Here is a 12,120-nt window from a genome sequence, read left to right as displayed (position 1 = left end):
GCAGCCTGCATGTCAGCTGTCAGAACATATAAACAATGTGTATCTGACATTTCTTATTCCCAAATTTAGTGCTTTTAGTTCAGTACTTTCTTCATGTCTGTCTCATGGTACAACATATGCTCCATTTTGCTGAGAAAGAAATTGCAGAAAAATGGAAGTTTTTTTTTAAAAACTATTTGCTTGGGGTCAGGGATTTGGATGGAAGGGAACAAGCAAACAATGAGCAGGGACAGGGGATGTGCAGAGAAGGGAAAGGAAGAGACAAGGGAGGCGGTGGGAAGGGAGCCAGGCCTGTGCAAGGGAGCTACTGCCTCCCAAGTGGAAGCTTCACCCACCACCCATGGCGACACAGTTTAGAAGATGGAAGAACGTTAAAAAAAAATAAGGTGAAGTCAATTTTGTTTGCACTGTTATCTGAACAGCCCCTCTTTTGTTTCCTTCTTTAATGACAAGAAGCTATGCAACCTAAGTTCCTGGCCAGGGGTACTTTAGGGGAGATGTATTTCATGTGGAGATCTTGGACTCTACAATAGCTTCCTGAACTGTAATCCATAGCACGTATAGGCTAAATGACCAAGAAACTCAGTGTTGAGATTATAGTTCTTAAATATGTGCTGCAATAAACCTTAAAAATGGATACAATTAAAAAAATCAACATTTACCATCCCATGTTCCTACTATATATAGAAGCAGAGATGCACCAGAACTTTAGTGATGCAAGCATTGAATTTTCAAATGGCACCCACTGAACTTTTAATAAGTCTAATATAAATACTCATGATGCTTTCTGGCATATTTGAATTAAAAGTTTAATTCTGTGGTTGTACAGCACATAGAACTGTGGAGTCCTGGTTTATGTGTAGGGCTGCTTGGCAATACAAAAAATAAATAGTAATATTATTGTCTTATTCTTTACACAGAGGGAGTTTTGTTTGTCTTAAGCTGGAAATTTGAAGTCACACTTTAGAAGTGCTCTTTGTTACAGGGTTGTCTGGTGCCAGATAACTCTCTCTAATATGCTGTATTTGTGTATTCTTTCTAGGTGAAAATATTTCGAACCAAGCAAGAAGGAATCCTTTTAGTCGATGGCATTTCAAACCGGACCACCAGCCCCAAGAAGGCCGATATCTTGGATGTTGTGGGAATGCTGTATGTTGGAGGATTGCCCATTAACTATACTACTCGAAGAATCGGTCCAGTAAGGAAAAAAGTTTAATGAGCCATTTCACAGTTCTTATGTACATGTTGGCCAGTATTACTATTTACATTTCTTTTCCATAATACAAAGGGAAATGGATAAAAAGGCCTATTCAGTTTTTTCTTTAAGTAGTTGGACGGACCTGGGAAAGAGTAATCAGTGTAAAGAATTGAAACTGGCTCATAGTCATTACTGTGGGGAGAGGGGAAAGCTTTACAGTGCTGGACCCTTTCGACTCCCCTATTTTACAGGGGGAATTCAAGTTTAAAAATACAAACCTCAAATTGTGCAGAATTCTTTGAATTTTAAGGCTCCAGCATGAGACAGGGCGTGTGCACACATAAAAGTTTGGTGAGAACCTCAGAAAAACTTGTCCATATCTCTGGTTCATCTGAGACTGACAAGTTTGAATAGTTTCACTGTGAAGTTGGCAAGTTTTGACATTCTGGTAACAAAATTCATTAAGTGTTCTAGAAATGGCCGAAAGATCTATTCATGCAGATCATGGCCAAGTTCACTGGTGAGTCCAAACCTACATTCACTTGGAATTTTTTTAAACTTTAATTAAAGTTTTGTACAGTTCTAATTAACAGTCATGTACTACATCTTACAAAATACCTTCACAACATTTACATGGCCATTTCGAAGATTTGGGCTAGTGTAGACGTAGCCTATGTGTTTGTGTTGTTTTTCATTCACTCTCTACCTCATCCCCTCACATCAGATGCATATGTTTATACCCCTTTTGTCCTTCAGAGTGCATGTTTGGCATTTATACTTCAACTCTCCGCTAGTCTCACATTCCAGTATCAGACAAGGCATGGCTGGAGCAATTTTTATTTTGGGAAAACCATCTATTTGGTGTTTGTTATTATAACCTTTAAGTCAGGGGGTGCTGCAGCATCCCCAGCTCCACTGGGCCAAGGGTGTTTTTTTTTTCTTTTTTTTTTTAAGAGCCAGTAGGTTTTTGATGCTCCTGAGCTTCCTTTCCTCCCACCTCTGTCAGAACTAGTTGTCCTGGAGGTGGACAGACTCCCAGGCCTTCAGGGAGGAAAGAAGTGTTGCTCTCTGCAACATCCATCATCAAAGGAAAAGGTCTTTACTTGAGATTGGGGACTGTTCTGTTTTTAGATTTATATATAGATATATGTATATATAGATTTATATATGGAGATAAACCTATCTCAGAGAACTGGAAGGGACTTTGAGTCCAGTCCCCTGCACTCACAGCAGGACCTATCACCATCCCTCATAGATTTTTTTTTAATTATTTGCCCCAGATCCCTAAATGGCCCCCTCAAGGGCTGAGCTCACAACCCTGGGTTTAGCCAACTCACATTCAAACCACCAAGCTATCCCTCGCCCGTCTCAAACATTTAGAAGGATGTGGCTTGGTATAAGCAAAGCTTTATACATTAGGTTAGCCTTTCAATGGAATGATAACTTGTATCATTACTACATTTTTTTTGTTTATCTTGAGAACACTTATACTCCCTGCCATTGTCCATTTTCTTAACTGGAAAGTATGGACTCTGTTCAATTGCAGAAGTGAAGTATGGGTCATTACATTTCTGCATTGCCTGTGCAATTTGCTGTGTTTCATTATGCAGCACATTATTTTATGTTCCTTCCATTAAGCCAGAGAGATGTGGCTCAGTTTTGTGAGATCTGAGCCCTAGAATTTCAGAAAAGCAACATAATTAGTCTGAAGTGTGATGGTGATTAGATTCTTATTATAATCAGATATTATGGATTAGCCATGTAAAGTTCAAGACTCCACAAACCTATCAGCAGAATCACAAGAAGGTACTTTCTGATGCCATAATTGAGCCTTTCCATAAAAGCATTTCTTGCTGGCTTTTCCTAATAACATTCTCTGCTTGAAAATATCACCTAGATCACCTACAGCATTGATGGCTGCATCAGAAATTTTAAGATGACAGAGTCTTCTGTTGACCTGGATAATCCAACCTCCAGCTTCAATGTTGGCAAATGCTTTAGGAGTGCAGAGAAAGGAACATTCTTTGATGGAACAGGCTTTGCCAAAACAGGTAATAACCTGCAGTTCTACTAGTGCTAAAAGACAAACAATTACAGCAGGTAGGATTTTCAAAGACATCCACCATGACCTACCCTCATCAACTTCAGTGGGAGCAGAATTAGGCCATTTCTGACTCTGAGCACTTTTCAGAATCCCATTCAATATGCTTAAACATTATGTAGTGTTTGATCTTCCATATTTCCAGCAGAATCTTATATTAACAACTGGCACCATGAGCCACTATTTACGCTGGACTTCAGTTGGACTAAAGTGTATCAATAGTGTTGTGTTGTGCTACTTGCAGTGCATCATATATTACCATTCGGAATACTGTAGCTTTTTTATAATGGTATTACTCTGTTTCCACTCACCAGCTGGAACATACAAAGTGGGAATGGATCTACTAGTGGAGTTTGAATTTCGTACTACTCGAACGAATGGTGTTCTGCTAGGAATCAGCAGCCAAAAAATGGATGGACTTGGCATTGAACTGGTAGATGAAAAAGTGAGTGACCTTATTTTGCAGTGAGGGCATCATCTGATGCATTTTTGGATCTTTGTAGTGAATTTGTATGTTTCAAAATGCACGGACAAGTTTAAAATATGACCTGACTTCTCAGTCAAGATCAAAGCCCCATATGTGCCGGTCAGTCCTTCCCCTTCCAATTTGTCTGGCTATTCTAGTTTTGCTAAATCATAATTAGAGCTGTCAAGAGGTTAAAAATAATCACAATTAATCATGTGATTAAAGAAATGAACTATTAATTGTATGATTAATCATGCTCAGTACTAAATACCATTTATACACATACTTTTGGAAGTATAAATGGAAGTATTTCACATTTCCAAATATATTGATTTTGATTACAACACAGAATATGAAGTGAGTGGTGCTCACATTATGTTTTTTTATAAATATTTGCACAGTAAAAGTAAAAGATACAGTATTTTTCCATTACTTAATGCAAGTTTGGTAGTACAGTCTCTTTAGTACAGTTGAGCTTACAAATGTAGACTTGTGTACAAAAGTAAGTGCATTCAAAAATAAGACAATATAAAACTTCAGAGCCAACAGGCCCACTCATTCCTACTTCTTGTTCAGCCAATCATTCAGACAAACAAGTTTGGTTACAGTTTTCAGTTGATAATGCTTTCTGCTTCATGTCTACAACAACACTGAAAATTAGAACTGGCATTCTCATGACACTGTTGTAGCTGGTGTTATAGGATATTTACACGCCAGATGTACTAAATAGTCATATATCCCTTCATGCTCCAGTCACCATTCCAGTGGACATGTGTTCCTGCTGATAATGGTTTCTGCCCAATAACGATCCAAAGCAGTACAGATCATTTTCATCATCTGGCTCAGATGCCACCAAGCAGAAGGTTAATTTTCTCTTTTTGATGGTTTAGGTTCTGTAGTTTCTACATCAGAGTGGTGCTCTGTTAAGACTTCTGAAAGCATGATCCATACCCCATCCCTCTTAGATTTTAAAAGGCGCTTCAGATTGTTACATCTTGGGTTGAGTGCAGTAGCTATCTTTAGAAATCTCACATTGATACCTTCTTTGTATTTTGTCAAATCTGCAGTGAAATGTTCCTCAATTGAATAATGTGTTCTGGGCTATCATCCAAGATTGCTGTGACATGAAATATGTGACATAATGTGGGTAGAACACAAAACAGGAGACATACATTGCTTTCCTGATGTGTTCAATCACAAATCTACAAATTAGTGTTTCCCAAAGTGTGGTACCCATACCACTGGTGGTACATGAAAGGATTTCAAGGAGTTGTAGGCAGTCCATCGTGTCCAATGATGATGTCTGAGAATGTGCAAAGAACCTGTGCGGGAGAATGGTTAAAGTGGAACAGCCGTTGCACAGGGGCAGTTCCACTCTCAGAAGCCTGGTTCCAGTGGTACAAAAAGACATCACAGCTGGGACTTCCTAGGCTGCAGTGGATGGCCATGCCGTCTTTGGTGCCTTGTCGTGCTCTTCGCTCTCCACAGAGTGTTGCAGAACTGCCTTCCTGGTCATTGGATCTTGCTGTTGATCTCATCTGCCCAGTCTGCTGGGGCTGACTTTGCATGCTGGGATAGGCAATTCCCCATCTCACTGCAGGTTTCAGACCTGCCGGCTACCCTCACCTGGTTTAGCCTGCCTGTCAAAGCGGTTTATCGGGGTCTGGCCGCTGCATGCTACAGCGTCTTGGAGCCACAGGTGAGAGCTGGGTGCCAGGTGGGGACCAAAGAAACATGACAAGTCCCCACACCAGAGGTGCTACCCCTCCATGGACACCCCATACACCCCAATTTTGATGCTTCTGCTTGCTTTCAAGGGGTACATGACAGAAAACAAATTACAAAAATCAGGTGATAAGCACTGGGGCGGCAATGGGAGAGGGAGTACACCAGTAAGACCAAACTCCCAAAAGGGGTATGCGAGTGTTTTAAGTTTGGGAAAAACTGTTACAAAGCATTATTTTTAACAAGCATCATCAGCATGGAAGCATGGCCTCTGGAGTGGTGTCTGAAACATGAAGGGGCATCTGAATCTTTAGTATATCTGGCACATAACTACCCTGCAAACATGTCATACAGATGCTTGTTCTCACTTTCAGGTAATGTAAATAAGAAGCAGGCAGCATTATCTCCCATAAATACAAACTTTTTTTTCTCAGTGAATGGTAGAAGAAGTAGGACTGAGTAGACTTATAGGCTTTAAAGTTTACATTGTGTTGTTTTGAGTGCAGTTGTGTAACAGAAATATCTACCTTTGTAAGTTGTGTTTTTGTGATAAAAAGGTTGCACTACAGTACTTGTATGAAGTGAATTGAATAATACTATTTCTTTTGTTATTCATTTTTCAGTGGTTGCCAGGGTCTCAGGTGAGCCTCTGAGGTTACACAATTAGAGTGAAAGGCAAAGAATGGGCTAGCCACTTCCCAAAGCTGGTGGTTATTCCAATACTAAGATTTACCAAGACAGTACAAATCAGCCTTTATGACACTGTATTGGTTATCCAAAAGCTAACAACATCACAGTCCCCTTTAAAGCAACCCAGCCTTAGTGTTCCACCCAGACACCCATGTCAAATAAAGTTCTACCAGTCCCAAAGGATCTTACACAATGCATCTCTTAGTATAAGAGTTGTTGCAATTATATAAAAACAATGGTTTTTATAATTATGTCATAATCAGATATCACAACAGTGCAAATATTTGTAATAAAAATAATATGAAGTAAGCAGTGTACACTCCATATTCTGTGTTGTAATTGAAATCAATATATTTGAAATGTAGAAAAATATCTAAAATATTTAATAAATTTTAATTGGCATTCTATTGTTTGACAGTGCAATTAAAACTGATAAATCAGGATAAAATTTTTAAATCCCAATTAATTTTTAACTTAGTCACATAAGTTAACTGCTATTAATTAGCAGCCCTAGTCATAATATGTTAATTCATGGAACACAGCTTTGTTTCCTGAATTATAGCCCTGGGCCTTTGGTAGCAAGAAAGTGCAAAATTGTGGGCACAGCGTCTGCCATATCATTGATATCAGTCCCTTGTGTGCGTAACTCACTTTTGGTTAACGGTTTAACCAACAACAAAGCAACACTTAAAAGTAAATAACTGTGTTTTGTATAGGACCCACACAACACCAATACTTTTGTCCTTTTATATAGCTTCACAACAGAAAGTGGGCAAATCTGCTTACAACTTTGCACATTTCTGCTAACCTAAGCCACAGTGCCACACAGGGATCTACACAAGTGAGCTGTGTTGCCTTCAGTGGGATTCTGTATGGATATAAGAATCCCACACACAGAACTGGATGCAGAATTGGAGCCATAGTTAGTAAATTCTAGTAATAGAAATAAACCCACTGGAGCTAAGCTGGCTTGTGTTGATTTAGTAGTGTAGTAAGAGGGTAAACTATGCTTACTTCTACGTGTATCCTTTCAGGAAGATTGAATTTAATGAAAACTAGATCACTGTGTTGTGTATTATTATTTCCCCTTCTTTTATGTTACATTCTCCAGCTGATGTTCCATGTGGATAATGGTGCAGGCAGATTCTCTGCCATCTATCAGCCTGACAAACCAGGCAGCGTGTGTGATGGACGGTGGCACAAGGTCACTGCACACAAGAGCAAGCACCGATTAGAATTGACTGTGGATGGGAATCAGGTGGATGGAAGCAGCCCAAATGGAGTCTCCAGCTCCACAGACACTAATGATCCTGTCTTCGTTGGAGGATATCCTGGTAAGTGTCCAGCACGCAAACAAGGCATGGTTCCTGCTTTCTGTAATGATGCATTGCCAGCATGTTGAATATAATTCAGTTTCACAATATACAGTATAAATGCTGGTTATCAAGATTTCATTCTTCTGCATTTGAATAACAAGAGCCCTGCAGTACTGAATTTCAGTCATGTGCTGCCAATACTTCCATAAGGAAGCCTGTAGTTTTCTTTCCCTTGAGCCTATAATAAACCCTCAATCCCAGGGAATCTAAGTACTTGCAAAAAAGGCTGGAACAAAAAAGACTCTTTTCCTATCTTTTCACATTTAAACAAAAATAACTTTTTCATGGCCAAGGAAACAGCAACAGTATTTGACAAACTTCAACTGCCAAAATTGCTCTCACGTTGCTCCTGGAACAAAAGGGTAGGCTGACTATATTGATCAGCTAGCACAGACCTCAGCCTGTGAAACTTGACTTAGGGAACAATCAGCAGAACATGAGGCTGTCCTCCCTCGAGAATGTTTTGGGAGTATTTGCCATTGGGTGCAACCCAGTTTATCTTTAAAGGTGAACCAAACATTAGTCTTCAGAAGTATTTTTATCAGCACCAGCCATTACTTCTAGCAGGGCTGAACAAGCAGGATCTCGAGAGGTAGTATATGCAACAAGAGTCCTGCTTACGTACTCTCCTAATAGCAAATTTTCACAACTAACTTGCACACAAATAAATAATAGAGCAAGAAAATATACAGGCTGAGGATATACAGGCCAATCTAACAATGAGAAATACAACTTCAGTCCAAGGGAATCCTGTTTTCCCTTTCCACATGAAAGGAGATTTTAACCCTTTCTCCCTTCAAAAGTATCTTCAGGTCATGCTGATGTACTTCCCAGGGTCTATTCTTCGTCAGAGGAAGAGTTCCGATCCAGAGTGTACACCACAAACATCACATCAGGCTGTGATTGAACTTGTATTAGTTTGTGACCAAAGAAACATCAGTTAAGGGTGCTTAAGTTCTCCCACTGACACCTGTGGGCACTGCCCTGGGCTCTAAACTGTGTTCTTTGCATGTTTTCTCCATGATATTTGATATAATACGAATGAACCCAGCAGCACCTTGATTTCAATCTCTCCAAATGTTATCTGCTGTGTTCCTCTTTGTTGTTTGATATGTAAGAGACAGCCAGGCTCTGCCATACTGGCCTAATCAGAAGTGAGTGTTGGTCCTGGTGTTACCGTCTTCATCATTAACAATCATGGGCTCAGCGCCCATTGGTGTGTTATGGCATTTTTATATAAAAACATCTGTACTGGATCAGACCAAACGTCCATTTACCCCAGTATCCTGTTTTCCAAGTGTGGCCAATGCCACATGCTTCAGAGGGAACTAACAGAAAAGACAATAATCAAGTGATCCATCCCCTGTTGTCCATTCCCTGCTTATGGCAAACAGTTTTTACAGCAATTCTTAGACTCTAATATAAGAACTGGTGTGAAATAAACATTTCCAGTGGATTGCATAATGAGTTGTGGGCCACATTCAGCTGAAAGAAGTGCAATCAGGTGTAACACACCAGTGTATATAAAAAACCCACATCACTTGTGTTGGAAAGATATGCATGAGCTGAGTTGAGTTCAAGCTGCATAAGAAATTGTGGAGCTTGTGGTAAATAATTTATCACGCACTTTTGACCATCTCTCTTCCTTCTGTTGACTAAGCCATCTATCCGTGGCTTTATTCTAACATTCCAAATACCTCAACAGCAGTCTTGCACACCTGCCTCTTTTTAATCAGCCTGCCAGAGAAATGTTTTGTCTTCCTCCCAAAGGTGGACTTTTCCCATTGTATCCTCACCGGAGGCACAGAACAGACATATTCAGTCTAAGATCGGTGGCAGCTTTTCTGTGTGTACATGTCACGCATTTAAAATCCATTATCATGGGCTCTGGATTCAGTAGTCCACGGAAGTTGCTGGATGATTCATTAAACCATCTGGAAGTGGCTGGCAGAGAATTGCCCTGGGCAGAGGAATTTTCCACCAGTAGAAAGTTATTGAGGGCAACCTCATTGCCTCCTGCACCAACAGTTGTCTCCCTCCCAACCCTCTCACTCCAGTCTAAGGTGAAGAAAGGGTCAGGGTTTTGGGAGCACAGGAGGGCTTGTAGAGGAATGTAACTGTGGATGATGTAAGGTCCCTGTGAAGTACTGTGCTGCGCTAAGGCTGGGCACAACTGAATCAGAAAGCACAACTGGCTCCTTGCAGCCATTAGTCCACTCCAGGTACAGCTGAGAAACAAGGCTGGGAATTTCAATCAGTTGGAAAGGGAAGATTCTTAGCTCTGAATTGGGCTAGCTCTCACTTCTAGACCTCAGAGTTCCCAAGATGACAGAATTTAAAGTTGTGACATTTTTAAGCATATAAAAACTATTTGGGGTCGTGTTCAATGTTTATATGTTTCCATCTAAACCAAATACAGTTGGACTCAGAGTAGCTAAAAGCCCTTGTCTCTACTGGCACAGAGATTAAAAAATATAACTCAAAAATAATATTTCCAAAACATTGCTCAGGTAGCCTCTCTGTCACAACACTTGCAGGACATACTGACTACACAGAATGTGCCCTTTTGGGGGGAGTCTCCCGGACAACTTAGCTACTTGTGTGTAAATGCACCCATCCCAGACTTTTGCTGATTAAACCCTTTATACCACATGCAAACAGACTACAAGTTGCAGATGTACAGAAACATTATTTTCCATCTGTATACCATGTGTTAGCACCATAGAAAAAGTGCCATTTGAAGGATGTTTTAGTTAATGTCATCAGCATCACCTGAAGCGAGTTGTGAGATTTAAAAGGAAGATTAAATGAGTTCTGATTTTTGCCTGTGGTAGGTTGTGAGTGAAGAAAAAAAGACAGATTAGCTAATTGCTACTAAATCAGGCATTTATCATTTATTGAGACTTCCAGTGGTGGGGGGAGAGATTTGAAGAAGTAAAATGAGGTATTATTATTATTTGTTTTGGGTTTTTGTTTTTCCAGATGGTCTGAACCAGTTTGGCCTGACCACAAATACCCGTTTTAAAGGATGCATTCGCTCTCTGAAGCTCACCAAAGGCACAGCTAAACCTGAGGAGATTAGCTTCAGCAAAGCCATGGAACTGAAAGGAGTTCAGCCTCTATCATGCCCTGCAAACTAAAATGAGTTCATACAACTTTGACATGTATCTGATTGTTTTAAGTGCCTTACATTTAAAAATTAACATTATCTACAGTGCATTTATAATAAAATGTCTTTGTGCAAGTATTTTGATTTCTGTCTGAGCTATATTTAAATTGTTCTATTTAAAGGCAGCTCCCAAAGGAAGATTAAATTAAATTAGTACTCATTCATTTCTTTCTTTAAGTGAATAAAGCAACAAATTACTCTGATCTTTTGTGCTGTTTTTCTGTAGTTTAGAATTGTTCACGATCATTTTCATGAGTGGGTCTGCATGATATGTAAAGACGTGTGAGTGTGTGTATGATATACACACAAAAGCAAATTGATCAAGTGTTGCTTGAGTATTTAAGTGAAATGAGGGGAGGTTTTCTGTTTGGAAAATAAAAGGAAAAAGGGTATGCTTTATGCAAATGTCTGGGGGGGGGCTAATTGTATGGGGGGGAGAGTTGTGAGGAGGTAGCAGGGCTTTTCCTGCACAGCACTGTGAATGAGTGGCGGGGGTTGAGGTAGAGGGCACTTCCTTCTCCCGGCAGGGTAGAGTATCCTGTCACCATGGCCCTGTCTACACTAGCCAAAAACTTCAAAATGGCCACGCAAATGGCCATTTCGAAGTTTATTAATGAAGTGCTGAAATACATATTCAGCGCTTCGTTAGCACGCGGGCGGCCGCAGCACTTCGAAATTGACGCGGCTCGCCACCACGCAGCTCGTCCAGATGGGGCTCCTTTTCGAAAGGACCCAGGCTACTTCAAAGTCCCCTTATTCCTATCTGCTCATAGGAATAAGGGGACTTCAAAGTACCTGGGGTCCTTTCAAAAAAGATCCCCGTCTGGATGAAATGCACGGCGGCAAGCCGCATCAATTTCGAAGTGCCGCGGCTGTCCACATGCTGATGTGGTGCTGAATATCTATTTCAGCGCTTCATTAGTAAACTTCGAAATGGCCATTTGCATGGCCATTTCAAAATTTTTGGCTAGTGTAGACATGGCCCATGTGGCCACTGTCTTCTTGCTGTGGCTGCCCTCAGTGGTCACCCTGCCATATCGCTGTTCCCTACATTCACTGCCCCCAGTCTAAAGTATTTCATCCTTCCTGTCCATGCCCCTCCCTTTCCATGTTCTGGGAAAACCTGGGATTTCAGACATTTCCCAGGTGCAGCCAAACCCCAACCTTGGTTTAAGTTAGGGTAAGAGGAAGCTGCATACCAAATTTCGTAGTCATGGCACTTTTGGTTTAAGAAGAGTTCTTGAACAAATGTAGCACAGAAAGACAGATAGCTGCCCTCTAATAAAATATATAATGGAGAATAAAAAGGTGTATTAACTCATTTCAAAAATCAATTTTGTTTTGGCCACTCCCAATTTTTTTAATGTTTTTAAGAAAGTCTCTGCTTTTCATTAA

General features: G+C 40.3%; 1 protein-coding gene across 4 annotated transcripts in view; it reads left to right on the top strand.

Moving 5' to 3' along the window:
• The window catches only part of LAMA2 (laminin subunit alpha 2), a 588,677-nt gene extending 577,749 nt beyond the window's left edge, over positions 1-10,928 (top strand). For all 4 annotated transcript variants that reach the window (XM_074990592.1, XM_074990590.1, XM_074990591.1 and 1 more), the window contains 5 exons: positions 1,043-1,198; positions 3,096-3,249; positions 3,614-3,744; positions 7,292-7,514; positions 10,539-10,928. In XM_074990592.1, the coding sequence (XP_074846693.1) occupies positions 1,043-1,198; positions 3,096-3,249; positions 3,614-3,744; positions 7,292-7,514; positions 10,539-10,696 (822 nt within the window). In that variant the 3' untranslated portion in view covers positions 10,697-10,928. The remainder of the gene's footprint in view (positions 1-1,042; positions 1,199-3,095; positions 3,250-3,613; positions 3,745-7,291; positions 7,515-10,538) is intronic.
• Positions 10,929-12,120: the final 1,192 nt, after the last annotated feature.

This window comes from Carettochelys insculpta, chromosome 3 (genome assembly GCF_033958435.1).
Source record: "Carettochelys insculpta isolate YL-2023 chromosome 3, ASM3395843v1, whole genome shotgun sequence".
NCBI classification, from domain to species: Eukaryota; Metazoa; Chordata; order Testudines; family Carettochelyidae; genus Carettochelys; species Carettochelys insculpta.
This window is presented reverse-complemented; position numbering and strand designations above follow the sequence as displayed.